We start from the raw sequence: 16,853 nt of genomic DNA, 5'->3' as shown, positions 1-16,853 counted from the left end.
ATGCCGGGAGCGGTGGTCCTCCCCGGAGGGGGCGGAGACTGCGTTTCCCGTGGTGCCGCGCGGCGGGGCCCGCTGGGAGCGCGGCGGCGGGCGGGGCGCGGGGCCCGCTGGGAGTTGTAGTTCGGCCGCGGCGAGGCGCAGGGGAGGGGGAAGGCGGCGGGGGGGGAAGGGTGTCCCTCCCGGCAGCCATTATCTGGAGCGCGGCGCGGCGGGCGCGGAGCCGTGCGCCGAGGGGCCCCTTCGCTGCTGCCGAGCCCGCGTCCCCGCGGCGGGGCGGGGGCGGGCCGCCATGGCGGCTTAGCCTCGCCCCCTCCCTCCCCTTCCTCCGCGCCACGGGCGCTGAAGGCGCGGCGGCGGCGGCGCGGCCTAGCCGGGAGGGCGGATCCTCGGCCTCGCGTAGCGGCTCCTGCCCGCGGAGGGCTGCCCTCCCCGGGGGGGGGGCCATGTCCCTGGTGGCCTATGCCAGCAGCGAGGAGGACAGCGATGCGGAGGAGGCCGCGGGCGAGGAGGAGGAAGCCGCCGCTCCGCCTCCCGCCGCAGCCCAGCAGCCCGCGGCGCGGGGGCTCTTCGCCGCCTTGCCTCCCCCCAAAGCCCCCGTGCTGCCGCCGGCGCCGCCGCCTCACCAGCCCCTGAGCGGCGGCGGCGGCGGCTTCCCCCTGCTGCCGCCGCCCCCTCCCTTCCTCATGGGCCCCCCGCCGGGCCTGCGGGGCTTCGGCACCCCTCCGCCGGCCATGAGCCCGGCCGCGGCCGGCAGCCAGCCCGAGGCGGCCGCCGACGGCGGCGGCGAGCAGCCGCGGCCGGGGGGGCTGCTGCTGCCCCCGCCGAGGAACGCGGCCGCCCCTGGCCTCGGCCTGCCCCCTCCCGCCTCGGCCGCTGCTGCTCCGCCCGGGGCTGGGGGGGATTTGAGCCTCCCCAAGCCAAAGAAGAGGACGGAGCCGGTGAGGATCACGGTGCCCGAGCTGCACAAGGGAGATGTGAGTATGGACCAGAACCACCCGCTGCTCACGCCCTCCCGAGCAGCAGCGCCCGGTGCCTGGCATCCTTCCTCCCCCGTGAAGGATCCCTGGATTGCACGCTTCCCACTGGAGCAATCCCCCAGCGGGCCCCGGAGCACGGTGTCTCTCCCACTGAACCGTGGCGAGGGACCCCAGGCCCGGCCTGGTGCTATTGTTGTGGCATCCGCAGGGAGATTTGTCCCAGCTGCCAGCCCTAATCCTAAAGCGCTTTTCAGAATTAAACTGATATAGAAACCTTATTTATAATCATAATACGGCAAAACCCAGATTATCTGCACCCTTATTTCTTGCTGGAGTTAATGAGTTGACAATTTGGGACTGTATGGCCTGGTCTGGGGGTGTCCCAAATCAGTCTGCCTTGCCTTCCGGCCTCTTCTTTTGTTTGCTTTAAAATTGATAGATCTTCCTGTCAGTTTTTTGCTTATTTATCTAAAGGCTTCAGATATTCTGCAGACTTTTAGGTAATCATTTGTCTTTTAACTTGTGTTTTTTTGGGGTTTTTTTGGCAGTGCCTCATGCCTTACAGGGTTCCTAAGCACTGTATCTAGACAGCCCCATAGCAAGGTGAGGCATCTCAGCTATCAGTTGGTGAAAAGACCAAGGAAACGCAGGTCCCGTCGTCGTCCCCCCCCCCCCCCCCCCCGCCCTTTCTTTTTCCCTGGGTGTCCCTACTGACAGCAGCAGCAGTGGAATAGGTGGTACTGTCAGTGATGCTCACATCTTTCTTTCTCAGGGCTTGTATGGGACTTTTTTCCCCCCTGTCTTGGAAGGATTATGGCTGTGGCCATCCAAGATTTAATGGGGAGACAAGGGAGGCGGTAGCTTTCCTGGTGCGGTGTTGCCTTAGCGTGGAGGGGGAGTGGTCCTGTGGCTGCAGCTCCACTTTGGCTCGGCTGCGGGTACCTCTTATTCTAGGATATGCATAAAAGCTGAATTGCAAAGGTTGGGGTCATTTCCATGGGGACAGGCAATTTGAGGAAGAGGTTTTACAGTATGAATTTATAAACACTGTCAATTAATATTGGTCTGGCAGCATCCTGGGCTTGGGAGAGCTGAAATTAAGTCAGCATATGTCATTTTGCTAGACCAGCAGTCTGCAGGGATATGGGAAGAAGGGGTGTGAAAGGTGCACACTTTCCGGTCATCCCCGTAACCGTGCTCTGTTGCTTGTCAATAACTTAGCCCAGTTTAGCAAATTCCAGAGACAAAGTACCTCCTGCCAGGCCTCCCCGAACATGAAAGAGGTATGGCTAAATATATCTGGCTATTAAGCAGCAGCGTGTGCTCATTGCTAGCTTTGTTGACAGACAACAGAACAATTTAGTCCTCATGGCAAAGTGCAGATCCCGACCCATTAGGGTGAAGCCTTCCAGCAAAGCTGTTTTGTTTTTAGCAGGCTGGGGGACAAGAGGAAGTGCAAGCAATGACTTCATGTTTAAGGAGGCCCTAGGGCCCTCTCAACTGCCCATCTCCAATTTCCTGTGTCATTTCAATCCTTTCTGCTGATTCTGGTGATGATCCAAATGCACCAGGCAATGGGACATTGTTCGGTTGCTTTTTCAGGCAAATTGATTAGGTTTATCCCATTCCCTCATGCCTGCATTTTGCTTATTCACTTTCTCACAGCGCTTCTAGAACAGGCACTTCCTGATAAAATGAATGTGAAGGCTCTTAGCTTTCTCATGAGTCTTACTGAAATCTGTTGTGGGATAAGGTCAAATGAAAGGAGATTTCTTTCTCCTCCTTCCCCCCACCCTTTATGCTCCAGTGTTAGCTTTGAGCAGAAATGCAGCAGGTCATCAGTGTCAAGCTAGTGCATGAAGGTTGGTAAGAGAAATACCTTAAAAATAGAGCTAGTCCTAGTGGTTCGCTGTTTGGGATTCCTGGAATTCCCTTTGCCTCTGTGACTGACATCCCTGCTTCCATCCCTCTTTCTCCTTAAAATACCTTCTTGACACTGCTGTACAGTCTGCTTTTAGCTCCTGTCTACTAAATGTAACATACTGGTTTTATTGCAGCTCTAGACTTGCCTGTATTTTTGTGTGTTCTTCTTCTCTACCATGTTTTATAATTTAGATTGTAAACTGGCAGAAGACCTTGTTTCCTGTAATCTCTTTAAAGTGCTCTGCAAAGCTATAAAATGATAAAGATGTTAAGGGCCTTCTGTGATGCCAGAGATGACCAGACGTTATACCCAAGTTTTTAATGGATATTTAACAACTCCAAAGTTACTGTGAACAATTCCCGATTAATCCCAGCAGTGAATTTTTACACCCTTACGTTGTATGGTTTTGTTTCTTCCCCTTTATTAATGTAGTGCTGTCTATTACTTTAAAAGAGTGCTGGCCTTATAAGGTACAGCTTGTGTTCTTTGCCTTGCTTTATGTTTATTTTCCCGTAATTCTAAAAAATGCCTGAATTGGCACTCTGAACGCTAGTTTTTTTGGTTATTATTTTTTGGTTGTAGATGGATTGCTCTTAAGAGATTTAAAGAGGTAATGCTGATTGTTTGCAAAGCTTTGTTTTTTTTTTTTTACAACAGAACACAGTTTTACTTCTGCCTCTGTCCAAGCCACAGTAGATAGCTCTATCTCTAAATATGGTGGCAAATACTATAGTCCTGCTTTCAGTATGGGCAGTTTATTTCTCTCTCATACTAGTAACCAGGATGAGTTTTTATCACTTTTTGCCCCAAAATAGATGCATCGGCGAAGTTGTGAGAGAGAACTTGACCGCATCTCACTGTCACTTTGTGGCTTGGGTCTTTGCAGATTATAAAACCAGGCTTGTGTTATTGTGATTCTTTGACTGTTTCAAATTGAAAATTAAGTTGCTTGGTGGGTTTTTCTTGACTGTCTCAAGTTGTGCTAAGCTCTGTTTTTCTTTCTCAGTCAGATTCAGAGGAAGATGAACCAGCAAAGAAGAAAAATACTCTTCAGGTAAATCCTTAGGATATTTAATTAAGCAGGTTTCACAGGAAGTAAGCATTTGACTGTGATAGATCTTGGGCTTCCATTAGCGTCAGTCAGACACTATGATTAGTGTGTGGCTTTTAGGGAATAATATCCTGGCAATCCCTTGGGGCAGCAAATCTCTCTCTTGGGAAGTTTCCTAAACTTTAATCTCAGAAAAATATGCATTAATTTGGGAAATGTAGACAGATATTTGCAAGTACGATGTTTCCCTTAAAAGTCCCATTGGCCTTTTGGGCAAGAAAGCCCTGCAGCATGTTGTGCTGAGCAATGGGAAACCCATCAACATTGTTAGAAGAAAGGTTGGAGGAGATAATTGGCAGGGAGTCAGAAAAACTAAATAGTCTCACTCATTTCTCCTATTTCTATGGACCATCTACCCTGCATGGAACTCACCAGGGACGTGGCGAGGGCTCTGGCTTGTCTGCTTTGCTTCCTCAACCCAAAAACTTGCCAGTGAAAGAGACCAATCGGTTACTTTTGCCCTACGCTTTCTCAAGGAAAGCAGCAGAAAATGCCTCCGAGTCAAAGCCGGCTAAGGCCCCAACCTCTTCCTCAAAGACAAAACCTTTGTCCAAGCCGGCAGTGGCCACAACTCCTTCTCCATCTGCTATCAAAGCTGCCGCGAAGAGCGCTGCCCTCCAGGTCACCAAGCAGATCACGCAGGAAGAGGACGACAGCGATGAAGAGGTAGAGCCAGAGAACTACTTCTCCTTGTCTGACAAGAGCGAGCCCAGCATTGTCAGTGCTGAGACATATATGTATTCTGGCACAGTGGTGTCAGAGGACCCGCCGCCTGGGACCGAGCCGGAGCCGCAGTTCCAGGATGCCGCTGCGAACGCCCCGCTGGAGTTCAAGACGGGCGCGGGATCCAGCGGCGCGCAGCACAGCTGGGCGCCCAAGTCTGGAGAAGACTATGGCAGTCAGCCCTACAGCCAGTTCCCTGCTTACAGCGATGCCAGCGTCACTGGCGCGTATTATCAGGTGGGTGTGAGGTTAAGTTACTAGGAGGTAAAGCTCGATGGGCTTGTTCCGAAAAGCAGTCTTGGAGCAGTGGCTTTGAATTAGTTATTGGAGCAGGCTGTGGCTTGAGGAAGTCTAACTTGAGCTAGCTGGACAAGAAGTATGGATACGCAGCACTTAGTACAACAGAATCCCTCTGGGATGAGAGCCGTAGATGCTTTTTGCTGGATAAATGTTTAATAGCTGCTCTCATTTTAAAATGCTACTGCAGAACTGCCCCTGCTGTTGGGAAGGTGCAGAATCAGGGCTTGCCAGAATTGATCTCCGAAGCCAGGTTGTTTCGAGTAATCCAGCAAAGTATTTGTTGTTGAGTACCTCTGAAAAAATGTGCTGTACTGTTCTGTCAGTGCCAAAGCAATGAGAACTTTCTCAGCCTTGGAAGGAGGCACGTGTGTAGCTTACTGCAGTCTCCAGAGGTGAGTGAAGTCCGAGGTGAAAAACCAGAGGCTTAGTGTGAGGAATAAGATTCAGTGATGCCTGTTAAGGTCTGTGTTCATAGCTGTTCCAGGATCAGTCTCATTTCGCTGTGGTGATGAGCTGGTTTTTCTTTTGCTGACAGGATTACTACAGCGGTGGATACTACCAGGAGATGGAACCAGCCCAGGGACCACCACAGGACATGGGCACCGACTCCTCCTTCATAGACGATGAAGCGGTTGGCACTTTACTATCTATCCCACTGAGGAGTTTGCATTTAAGTGCTGCTAGAACATGGGATCTGCTTGGCAGCTACAGCCCTGACCCTCCAGCATGCCCTGTGCTTCATGCCGAGTTCGACCAGATTGTTGTTCCATTGGGTCTAGCGCTGTGTTGTGGACACGAGCAGTGTCCTTCCAGCAATCTGTTGGGCTACTGCTCCAGATTGATTTACTTGTTTTATAAGTAGGTGATGTTTGCTATTTCCACCTAGCCCAGTCTTGTTCTCGTTAGGGGGATGTAGGGTAGTTAAGGTATATGGAGTGATAAGGTCTGTGCAGTTGCGTGCTTGCAGAGATGCAGGTGAGCTGCTGTTCAGATACCTTTAAGCTATATCCTGTAGCACAGTGGTGAGCTCCCTGCTTATTTGAAATGCTCAGGAGCTGTAGCTCAAACCTGTTTAAACACCCTCTCCAATGTTGATGCAGTGTGGAAACTGCCAGCTTTGCTGGCTGAATCAGACAGTGCTGCAGCAGGCAACAGCCCATCCAGTGCTCACTTCCCCTGAGTGGCCTCTGTACTTTGGAGGTGGATTTGAGTTAGGCGAGGTGGATACCTTAGCAGCTAAACTTCAGGTGCTTTCATGGCACTTAAAATGAAGAACCCGAACTCCTCGGATCTTTTCCTAAGCAAGAGACTGCCAGAATAAACAATGTTTTCCCTTCTGCATTGGAAAATGCAGATGTTTCTGTTTAAGCAGGTTATAAGCTTATTGTTACTCTGATCTATAGAAAAGCAGAACTCTTCTAAACACAGAATTCCTGGTTGGGAAGATGTATGGTGGTGCATGCACCCTGTCTGATGCTTGGGGAGCTTATGGATGTGTGTATAACTCCTGTTGTTTCCATTCTGCTTTCAGTTTAAACGTCTGCAAGGCAAGCGGAATCGAGGGAGAGAAGAGATCAACTTTGTGGACATCAAAGGCGATGATCAACTGAGTGGAGCCCAGCAGTGGTTGACAAAATCCTTAACAGAGGAGAAAACCATGAAATCGTTCAGCAAGGTATGGGCAGGAAGGGAGAAATGCTGGCTGGAATTTAGGAGACCTGTGTTCAGTTCCCAGCTCAACTGCAGCTGAAGCCATGTTAGACACTATGCAGTCATGGGGTTGGTGGGACGACCCTTCCCATCCTACTCAGCCCATGTTGTGTATTGTATGAATAATTATACACAGGAGACCAATAGGGCTTCTCAAAACAAAGTCCCCATGTGCAGATGGTAAGGACCAACCAGGAACTGCTTTAGTCTAAGGAATTTGCCCAAAACGGTTGATGTGAAACAAATATATCAGGCTTCTAAACTGGCTTTGTGCAGGCTCTTGTCCTGTTTCACTGCCTGGGACAGTATCTTTGCAGGTTTAACATTTAATCTGGCTTTACTTTTTAGAGAAAAGGAGATCAACCCACGGGACAGCAGAGAAGAAAACACCAGATCACGTACCTGATTCATCAGGTGAGTGGCCTCTCTCTAGCATGGGGACGGTTCCAGACACAGTTAAAAAGGTCGATGCTTAACAGCATGAAGCAGAGCTGGTGGAGTTGCTTCTTCTGCAGTTGGGAACCAGAAGCTCTGCACATCCAGCAATAATTAGTCCTTGATTAAAGAGCTCTGGATGAAGCCTGCAGCAGGTCTGATGGGGAGCTGGGAGGCAGCGGTGCCTGCGGAGGCAAAGCTCTTGTTCCGGCAGCTGGAGCCCTTCCCTCGGCCAGTGCTGCAGCAGGGGCTGCGCGGCATGGAGGGTCCTGGGTGCCGCTGACCCAAACAGCGTCAGGGCTTTGGCTCGAGGGATTTTATGGCACTGCTCGTGGATAGAGCTCCTAGCTGTGCTTTGCTTTGCTTCTCTCGCCCTTCCCCTCCCACTCAGCTCGATTGCGTGCATAGTTTTATTCGGTTATGAGACTCTGCTTCCTGTCTTAAATTCTGTACCGTTGCTGTGTGGTTGGTAAGCAGCTGCTGAGACGTCCCAGAAAAGAAACTCCATTTCAGTGTGAATGAAATGCCTGTGCATCCCAATTAATTCAAACCTCTGTCAAGATAATTGTACTAACTCCTATAACAAGGCCCCTTGCTGAAGTGCTCTGTCATTCCTGTCAGCAGGGGCAGAGGAGGGTAAAATACTGCTGAATCAGTGAGCAGCAGTTCTGATTCTAATCTTCTTGATTTCTGCAGGCAAAGGAAAGAGAACTGGAACTGAAAAACACATGGTCCGAAAACAAGCTCAGCCGACGTCAGACTCAAGCCAAATATGGATTTTAACACCTCTCCCCTACTTTTTGGCTGTTGTCCCAGGTGACGTAGTGTGTCAGACTTCTCCTGGCCTTCTGGAGATCACCCAGGCCCCTGCGTAGAAGGCTGTCTGCTCTGTGGGTGGGAGGATACTGCACTCCCTGGTCTGTCAGGAGAAGGGTTTAAACGCAAGCAAGTTTCTGAAACTCCACCTGTAATCTCCCCCTTCCCCGCCCCCGAACAATAATGTAGATGGCTCAAATCAAGTGTGGCTTGTACAGCTGGGGACTGTCCCAGGGCACAGGGCAAGGTTGGAACTTTTGTCCCACGGCCTGGTGCAAGGTTTGGAGGTTTTGTCCTGTAGGTAGACAGGCTACTGATTCTTGAGAGTAGCCATAGCTGCTGGAATCTAGGCAGAGTCACAATAAACTTCCAATTCGCAGTTTTCTCCTTTCTTGGACTCACTGTGCATTGAGATTGTAATTTTTCTTTCTAAAAGACAGTGAGTTTCAAGAGCAAGCCTGTTTTTTTTTGTCCTTTTTGTTGAGACATCCTAATGGCTGTTTACTTTTCTGAGTAAATACACTGCTCCTCTCATGCTAATTACTTTTTTATGGGGGGGGGGGGAGGGGGAAGTGTGGCTAATTTAGTGTTTTTGTTCTCAGCTGCATCAGCCTCTGTTTCAAATCACGTCAAGGGGAAACTACTTTTTTGTTTCAAAGGGGACATAGACTAACAGGTCAGAGCTTGGGATACAAGTAAAAATACCCCAGTGTGTGGACTGCACAAAAAACAATGAGGTTCTCTCTGCCAGCACAAGAAGCTGCTGAGAGCTTTTGGATATATATGGACGTTCTGTGTATGTATGTTTTTCTCGCTTTTTTTCCCCCCCCCCCCCCGACCCAAGGCCTACAGTGCTGTAACATTCTGGTCTCCATACTAGTTGAACCAAGTATTTGCAGTGTCACATGGCGCACTGCAGCTGGCAGTGAGTTTAGTCAGTGAAACAGCAGTATTTCCTGTAATCAGACACAGATGAAAGCTGCCTACTGTACATTTTTTCAGCTCTTCAGCTTTGTTTGTATCAATTCTGTTTCCTATAAAAGCATCACATCTGATTAAGTGTTAACTTTATCCTCCTGGCTGGGAAGAGGAGACCACGTCCAGCCTTAACTTTTTAAAACAAAATCTTTCTTTTATTTAAGGTATTAGGCCTAGGTGGTATGACTGCAAATCATGTGCAAACTTGCTAGCCAGATCCATATATCTTTAGCCAGATCTCTGTGGCCTCACTTAGTTCATTGTTCACCAAAGTGTGTGATGCTGAAAGGAACAGAGAGCTGGGCTGGTTATTTAACTCACATTCCCAACACTAAGGGTTGTATTTGTTGTAACAGCAGCTAAAACTGCTAATATATTTGTTATTCCATTTAGAAAAAGAAAAAAAAACTCCAAAAGGTTGTTTTTCTCCCATGTTACCTGTTTAAGAAAACAAAACAAAACCCTGATGAATGAAGTCTTTTCTTAGGATATTTTAAAATAATCTGATTTCTAGTTTAGCTCCCTGAATGTTTTAGTACTTTGCAGAGCCCATTTTGAGTATTTGAATGACCAGAATAAAGTTACTGTTGAGTAATTTATTCATATCTTATATGTACAGTGAAATCCTCTGAAAAGAGATTTGATAAAGGAATAAACTTTTAAATGAACCGAACATCACCTGTTTTCATCAGAGGTGCTTGTCTCAACTCTTTGCTTGAGGCACTGGTTTTGCTTCTCCTTAGTTCTCCTTTCCGGGAATACTGAAGCACCTTGAAGGCTGCCAGCGTTTCAGAGGCGACTGCCTTGGTTGATGCATAGCGTGGACTGTGTTGCACAGATGGTGACAAAATGCTTCTCCAAGGGAGTTTGCAAAGTAAAATCAATCTGTGGTGTGAACCTGAGCAGCAGAAGGTCTTAGGCCTCTGGGTTGTTGTCACCGCTGTGTATTTGTCCGTTTTAAAAGCCAGTTCTTGCCTGCATTGTCCTGCACCGATGTGTGTGGCCCTGGTAACTCGTCGTGTTCAGCATCCTCTTACCAGAACAGGCAACGGCACCGCGATCAGCAGCTTCTGTGGCCGATTGCTGTGAGGATGATGCCAGCCAGGGTTGACCCCACTGAGTAGGTGGTGATATCATGGGCCTGAAAAGGAAACAGATCTTAGCAGCAGCAGTTGCTGAGCGTCTGAAGATCTGGATCATATGAATGGAGATGGATGAGGGGGGGAAAAAATCACTGACAACGTCGCCGCTGTAGTGGCCAGCAGGGAGAGAGAGGTAGCAAACTGGGTTCAACTGTGTTTTTTAAATTGCTGTTGGATTTGTTGTCCTCTTGCCAGAAGGCTCTGCTGCCTCTGGAACTGGGGAGAAGGGTGAACCAGAATTCAGGCCACGGCCACTTTCAGCAGAGGCGAGAGGGTGTAGCTCCCTGGAACAGCAGCACAGTGAGGGCTTTTGTCTGCTGTAGCTCTTGATGCAGATTCGTTGGCTTAGGAAAAGAGGTTCTGCTCTCCCCGGTAGATCAGAAGCTCCAGAACTTGTTCAGCAGCAAACTCTTGTTTCCTGACCTTGGCTTGGTTATGTGAATCCTGGAAAGGATTGAGACTGATTAGAGCTTTCAAAAACTCATGCACTCGTGTTTTCTTTTTTTCCGTCTTCAGTGTGTTATTGCTCATTTTTAACACTAGAGGGGAGTTACAAGGACAGGAATCGAGAACCATGCAACTCTCACTCTGCTTTTAGCCATTTAAGAACAATAAAATGTGGGTTTGTGTAAAATGAAAGTGGCTTTCTGAGAGGTAAAAGAACAACTAGAAACCCCAGTCCTCCTTTTTCTTTTCTCTCTTGAAGTTCTAGCACATCTGAGTTTGGGGAATTTTGCTGTTCTTGTGCACTTTCCGTTCTGTCTAAAGCTGGATGCACTAAGTCTTTTGCGAGAATGACATTAATTTAGTGTCACTGCACATAGTGGAGAAAACAAAGAGCCAATGAGCTTGGGCCTCTGGCTTTAAGACTTGGACATAATGTTCCCCAAACTTAATTTGTCTGGGGTCTCTCATCACAGAAGAGTGTGCCGCGATGCCAGCGGCAGCCTGTGGCTCTGCTGAGCTGCTGGTGGCCGCAGGAAACAGCAGAAAAGGGCAGGGCAGGTTTTTTGCATGCTGCTTGGCCATAGTTCCTGTGCCCTGGTGTGTAGGCACCACCGCGGGGCAGCTCTAGACCAGTGTAACAATAAAGCTGCTTGATTCAGCCCAAGAAATTTGATTCCTAGGCTTGTTGTTTCCATGTGCTTTGTGGATGGGGAAACGGTCATGGCCTGAAGTCATCTGTCAGTGGAAACGAGGCTCGTAGTGTTTTATGCAGCCTTCTGCGGCCTTGTCTGTCAGGCTGCAGTCTTGTTCCAAGGCTGGTGGCCAATTCAACATTCAAATCTGGGTGTACCAGCCCTGCCTGAAACCATTCTCTGTTTTTACCGTAAGCATTTTCTTCCGCCCTGATTCTATTTATAGAAAGCTATTTCTGAATCTTTTTAAAGATAAATTTAATCCCTTTTTCCCTTCCCCTTCTTCTAACTGTCTCGCAGGGCTTGGGAAACAGACCACCACGTCAGGAAGGGCGTGAGAATCCGAGTACGGAGCTGACCAGTATCACTGGTACGAGCAGGGCTGCCGTGGTGCCCGTTTCCTGGGGAAGGGGGAATTGCGGCTGTAAAAGAAGCTGCCTTCTCTGAGGTTTGAAGAGCCGTCCTTGGGTGTAAGGGAGCCGGAGCCTGGGTGGCTCCTTCCACTGCAAGCAGAAGGAATTACTCCTTTGCAAGCAGATGGACCTGGCAAGCGTGAGTTTGCCCTAGTGCAAGTCTGGAGCTGGGTCTCTCCTTGAACCTACCTGAGCCGGGCGGCTTAGAGCCGGTCTCCAGAAACCTGCTCGTAAATGTTCTCCAGAGCCTCCTGTCCTGCAGCAGCTGCTGCTCTCTTTGGGGTGATGGTCCTTCTGCCGTAAACCGGATCGTCGAACTCCAGTGAGGGGCTCGTGGTGGCCTGGAATAAGCCATAGAGAAAAGTGAAGGCAAACAGCTATGAATGTCTTGTGTTTCTGAAGGCCTCTGCAGAGGTGCACTGCCCTAATGTTGGAGATGGAGGTTTGGCTTGAACTGGGGCATGGTTGCAGCCAGTCGTCTGCCCTCCCAGCCCTGAACTTCCCTCCCATCACCATCTTACTGCAGCTGCACCTCGCAGGCTGTCATTCCCGCTCAGGAGCCGAGGCAGGGGCTGCCCCCGTCTCTCCCCACGCGCCGTGGGGCTGGGTGGGACCTGCAGGAGCCCTGCCCGCGCTCGTGGCACGTGTGCGCGGTGCAGAGCCGAGCGCGGCAGCCCTGGCTTGTCCAGGCTCGGTGGAGGGTCTTGCTGAGACGCCGTGTTGGGGACTGAGACCTAAAGCTTCAGGTGAAGAGGTGGCTTTGCAGAAGGGCCCCACGGGGGCTGACCCACCTCCGTGGCGGGGCCGGGGGGTCTGCTCTCCGTTGCGGGAGCCGCCGGGGGCTTCCTCCTCTTGGAGGCCTGGCTGGACTTGCTGCGGAAGAGCCGGCGGTGGGTCGGCTCCGCGGGGGGCCGCGCTTTGGGGGGCAGCGTGGAGCCGGCGCCCTGCGGCAGCGGCCGGGGCAGCTCCTGCCGGGCCAGTGCCACCTCGGAGTAGACGTTCTCCTCGGGGCCGGCGCTGGGGGCCGAGCCCCATCCCATGGCGTAGAAGGGGATGTGCTCGTCCGGCTCGCGGCAGACGCGGGGCCCCGACGGTGTGGCGGCCTCGCGGGGCTCGGTGTAGGTGTGGAAGCACATGAGCTGCTGGTACTTGGCGTCGGGTGGCCGGGGCGGCGCGGCGGGGACGGGGTCTCTGCGCACCCGGGCGTAGGCTTGCTCGGGGGCGGCAGCTCTGTCCCCCGTGGGACTGCTCGGCCCCGGGGAGCCAACGTTAGCCGGGACGCCGGGAGCCTGCGGAAGAAACGGCCCTGTGAGAAGGTCGGGTGGAGGCAGATCGATGCTTTGGCTCTTCCCCAGGTTGCAAGAATCCCCCCGCAGAGCAGAATCAGCCCTGCTTTTCGGCACCCCGAGGCTGCAGGGACCCGGCGGGAGACGGCTCGGCCCTCACCCGGCCCCGCGGCACCGTCAGGACCTCGTGGTAGGGCGTCACGGGCGCCGCCGCGTAGTGCCGCAGCAGGTCCGCCAGCTCGGCGTGGGCGCTGGGCTCGCCCAGGATGGCGTAGCGCCCGTCCGCCAGCTGCTCCAGGATGAAGTGCCGGCAGCGGTCCCTGCCCCTGCGGGGAGAGGGCCGCGGTCAGCCCCGGCCGCGCCGGGAAGGGCTGCGCGGCAGCGGGCGCCGTCACCGTCACCTGTACGACAGCACGAAGCCCACGGTGCTCTCGCTGAAGCGGACGAGGAAGCAGCCCGGCGGCTGGTCCTGCAGCAGCTGCTCCGTCTCCCTGCGGGAAGAGGACTTGGAGCCTCCATACGGGCTGCCGGCGCGGTCCTGCCCGGCCCCTCCCCGGGCTGGAGCCGCGCTCTGGCTTTCGCCTGCTCCCGGAGCCCAAGCGTGGGGCCGCAGCCGCCCCGGCGCTCACCTCCGGCTGACGAAGCCGTGGAACCAGGCCGGGAGCTCCCCCCCCGCCCGCAGCCTCCTGGCCTGCGTCTGCTCGAACCACAGCCTGGTCTGGGCCCGCAGGGCCGCCAGGTCCCACGGTGCCGGGCAGGAGCCCGGGGAGAGCTGCGAGGAAGTGGAGAGCGGCTGGGGGCCGCGGTGCCGGGATGCTCGGTGCCCTAGGGATGCTCCCTGAGGATGCTCATCCAGCATCCCAGAGATGCACCCCAGGGATGCTCGGCGGTCCAGGGATACTCCCCAAGGATGCTCGGCACCCTGAGGATGCTTGGTGGTCCAGGGATGCTCCCCGAGGGTGCTTGGTACCCCAGGGATGCTCCCCAAGGATGCTCGGCGGTCCAGGGATGCACCTCGGGGATGCTTGGTGCCCTGGGGATGCTCCCTGAGGATGCTGCACTCCCTGCGTGGGGTACCAGACCCCCTTTGCAGCCGGGGGGGCTGAGCCTGGCCCCTGGGGGGGCTCTTTCTCCCCTGATGATTTCGGGGTAAGGATGGAGCTGGGGGACGGACCCCTCGCTCGCCATCCTCCTACCCTGCCACTGGTGTCCTGGCATCCCAGGGGCGCCTCCGCTCTCCAGGGCTCGGCCGGGACCCCGCGGGAAGCCTTGTCCTCGCTGACGGGTTTGAAGGTGCTGAAGAGGGGACGGTCGTCGTCCATGGGGTCACCTGTCCCGGGGAGCGGAGAGGAACGGGGCTCAGCGCTCCGGGACGGCCCCATCGCCCGGGCCCTCGTGGCCCTGCTTCTCCCTGGATCAGCGTGGACCACCCGGAGCGGGTGAAGGGATAACGCTGGGGGCCGTGACGGGAGAAAAGCCCTGGGACGCCGGGATGGAGCCTGCGAGGAGCTGGTGAGCCTGTCGCCCCGGGGTTCGCGCTGGGTGGGGGTGAGTCGGAGGGGAAAAGGGGAAGCGCTGCAAAGCTCCCAAAGGCGGCACGGAGAAGCCCAAATGCGGAGCACGCAGCGTGCATCCCCCCGGAGCATGCATTCCCCCGGGCTCGGCCCGCTGTCCTCCAGCGCTGGGAAAAACAAACTTAATGGTGAGCAGATGCTCGGTGGGGGTGGAAGCGGCCGGGCGGAGGCTGTGCTGATGCGGGAGGTGTAGCTGAGTCAGCGGGGCCGGCCGGGGCTTGCCGGAGAGCGGAGGAGCCGGCTGGAGCAGGGCCGGGCTTGTTGGCAGGCGTCTCCGAGAGCCCGGGGGCATCGGGGAAAGCCCGCGGGGCGGGAGGGCGCCCGCCCTCGTTGCCACCTTTAAAAGGGCGAAACGGGAACCCGGCAGCTCGAAAACAAGTGGGGCCGTGCAGCGGGGTCTCTTAGGGCCGGTGGGAAGCTCTGCCTCGGCGGGGCCGGAGCTGCCTCTCCGGGCGGTCCCAGAGCGGGGCTCGACAGCCCGTTTCCCGCGGCTGGGCACGCTGCCTAAACCCCCCGATTCTGGGCACGAAATGGCCTGAAATCCAGCTTTGCTCCGAGATGCTGCTGCCTTTTTCAGCCCCGGGAGGGGGTCGGTGCTCTGGCTCCCAGCCCGACCCGGGCGCTCCCCATCCCGGGCTGCGTGTCGCAGCAGCTGTACGGGTCTGGGGAGGCCAAATTTCCCCATCAAAATGGGGTGAGACCTGGCTGGGAGGGGCTGGAGCTGGCCCTGCCCTGGGGACAACGTCCCCCTCGCTGTGCCCGCTTGTCCCGCGCCCCTCCGTGACCCGTTCCCGGCGTCAGAAGGGGAGAGCGTGTCCGTCTCCTCCCGGCACCTGCCGTTTCCAGGTCCCCGCGCTCAGAGCTCCATCTCGGCCCTTTCTCTGCTCCCTTCCCAGCGCAGCACGCGTGCAACCCGGGAGGACCGAGCCCGTGACCGTGCACCTACCTCCGCCCAGCGCTACGGGCACCTTGAAGTCCATGGCGGAGCCGGGGCAGCGAGCGGTGCCCGGGACGGGCGGGCGGGCGGCAGCGCCGCAGGGACCCTGCGATCTCACCCCGCTGCTTGCGGAAGGGCAGGAAGCAGCTACCGAAGCCGCAGGCGCCTCTGCACGATGGGGCGAGCGAGGGGAGCGGTGCCGGGCCCGCGCCGACGTCATGGAAAAGCCGTGCGCGGTGGCTCCGGGCTCGCGGGCGGCACGGGGCCCGGCGGAGACGGCCCCCGGGAACCATCCCTCGCCCCGTCCCTCTGCTCTCCCAGCTCCCGATGCGCTTGCGCTCTGCAACCCCCCCGGGACGGGTGTGAAGGGGCTCAGGAGACGCGTGGGAGGCGTGGGATGCATCCGGGCCGCTGGCCCTGCAGCCTGGGAACCCTCGACCCTTCCTCCGCTCGGCTTCCCGTGGCCGGGTCGAGCTGCACGGGTGCTGCAGAGGGCTCCGGGGCCGTGCGGGGTCCCGCGGGGCCGGGGATGGCAGAGCCGGGCTCCGGCTGCCTCCCTCCTCCTCGGCACGTCCCGCCTGCAAAGGGCTCTTTGTTCCTCGGAGCCGAGTCCCGGCTCTCTCCCACGCCGCGGGAAGCGGCCGGGGCCTGGACGCAGGGCTCCCGACTCCGGCTGTCGATGCGATCCGAAACGGGCCGCCGGGTCCGGAGCTGCTTTCCTCCTCCCGCCGCAGTTGCACCTCTGCTTGCGCCACCCGTGCCGGGGCCGAGCCCCCAGCGCTGCTCCGCAGCCGGAGCGGAGCACCCCGGCTTCCCGCGGGAAAGACCAGAGCATGGGTGAAAGGAGAAAGAAAAAGAGGTAAAACGGGGCTAAGCACAGCTCAGCAGTGCAGCGTCGAGGCCACCGAGGCCGGCTCTGCCCCCGGCACAAGCAGAGCGGGTGCCGCGGCCCACGGGGGAGTTTTTCTCCCGTTATTCTTGCCCTGGGGTGTGAGAGCCGTCCCAGCCGGCCCCGAAAGCATGGTGCTGCCGGGGTTTGGACTTCACGTTGCAATGGGTGCTCGCGGAGCTGCACGGGGGTGATGCCCCAGTGCCGGGGGCCGGCATGGGGCCGGGCTCCTCCGGTGCTCCCCGTGCAACCTGCGGCTCCCATTTCGGTGCTGGGGGCTGGCGCGGTGCCCGGTGCATCTGCGTCCCCGGCGCATCCGTGTCCGTCTCATTCCACCTTAAGAAAGCTGCCCCTCCTCTACCTTCGCACCCTCCCGCTCCGCCGTTTCCCCTCCGGGCAGTTGGGTTACGGCATTTTTATCTGTCAGGCAGGTTTCCTGTTTGCAATCCCCTTGCTTGCGGTGCAGAGTGGGGGGAGCGCGGCCGGGCTCAGCCACCCC

General features: G+C 55.5%; 2 protein-coding genes across 4 annotated transcripts; one reads left to right on the top strand and one right to left on the bottom strand.

Annotated features, from left to right (window-relative positions):
* The first annotated feature begins 128 nt into the window (after nucleotides 1–128).
* PRCC (proline rich mitotic checkpoint control factor) lies at nucleotides 129–9,647 on the top strand. Its single transcript, XM_026112824.2, has 7 exons — nucleotides 129–974; nucleotides 3,908–3,955; nucleotides 4,388–4,972; nucleotides 5,571–5,666; nucleotides 6,567–6,710; nucleotides 7,094–7,159; nucleotides 7,877–9,647. Exons 1-7 carry the CDS (start codon nucleotides 444–446, stop codon nucleotides 7,961–7,963), a joined length of 1,557 nt encoding a protein of 518 aa, XP_025968609.2. The 5' UTR covers nucleotides 129–443; the 3' UTR covers nucleotides 7,964–9,647.
* Nucleotides 9,556–16,771, bottom strand: SH2D2A (SH2 domain containing 2A). Of its 3 annotated transcripts, XM_064498995.1 has the most exons (8): nucleotides 15,475–16,771; nucleotides 14,151–14,284; nucleotides 13,584–13,726; nucleotides 13,356–13,445; nucleotides 13,115–13,280; nucleotides 12,460–12,957; nucleotides 11,858–12,009; nucleotides 9,556–10,560 (listed from the first exon to the last, which is right to left on the bottom strand). In XM_064498995.1, the coding sequence occupies exons 1-7, from the start codon at nucleotides 16,616–16,618 to the stop codon at nucleotides 11,872–11,874; spliced, it is 2,313 nt and encodes a 770-aa protein (XP_064355065.1). In that variant the 5' UTR covers nucleotides 16,619–16,771; the 3' UTR covers nucleotides 9,556–10,560; nucleotides 11,858–11,871. The 3 variants fall into 3 exon arrangements, with proteins under 3 accessions (XP_064355065.1, XP_064355067.1, XP_064355066.1); XM_064498997.1 differs by having other exon boundaries at nucleotides 13,584–14,284; XM_064498996.1 differs by lacking the exon at nucleotides 15,475–16,771 and having other exon boundaries at nucleotides 14,151–14,813.
* Between the last annotated feature and the right edge of the window lie 82 nt (nucleotides 16,772–16,853).

Source organism: Dromaius novaehollandiae, chromosome 29 (assembly GCF_036370855.1).
Source record: "Dromaius novaehollandiae isolate bDroNov1 chromosome 29, bDroNov1.hap1, whole genome shotgun sequence".
NCBI classification, from domain to species: Eukaryota; Metazoa; Chordata; class Aves; order Casuariiformes; family Dromaiidae; genus Dromaius; species Dromaius novaehollandiae.
This window is presented reverse-complemented; position numbering and strand designations above follow the sequence as displayed.

Bases quoted from the DNA above. Each gene is read 5' to 3' on its own strand.
- PRCC (XM_026112824.2), top strand. From the start codon at position 444: ATGTCCCTGGTGGCCTATGCCAGCAGCGAGGAGGACAGCGATGCGGAG. The intron at 3,956-4,387 runs GTAAATCCTTAG...GGAACTCACCAG, and splicing joins AGAAGAAAAATACTCTTCAG to GGACGTGGCGAGGGCTCTGG. The intron at 5,667-6,566 runs GTTGGCACTTTA...TTCTGCTTTCAG, and splicing joins CCTTCATAGACGATGAAGCG to TTTAAACGTCTGCAAGGCAA.
- SH2D2A (XM_064498995.1), bottom strand. From the start codon at position 16,618: ATGGGAGCCGCAGGTTGCACGGGGAGCACCGGAGGAGCCCGGCCCCAT. The intron at 12,958-13,114 runs GTGAGGGCCGAG...TTTCTTCCGCAG, and splicing joins TGACGGTGCCGCGGGGCCGG to GCTCCCGGCGTCCCGGCTAA. The intron at 12,010-12,459 runs GTGGGTCAGCCC...GGCTTATTCCAG, and splicing joins CCCCCGGCCCCGCCACGGAG to GCCACCACGAGCCCCTCACT.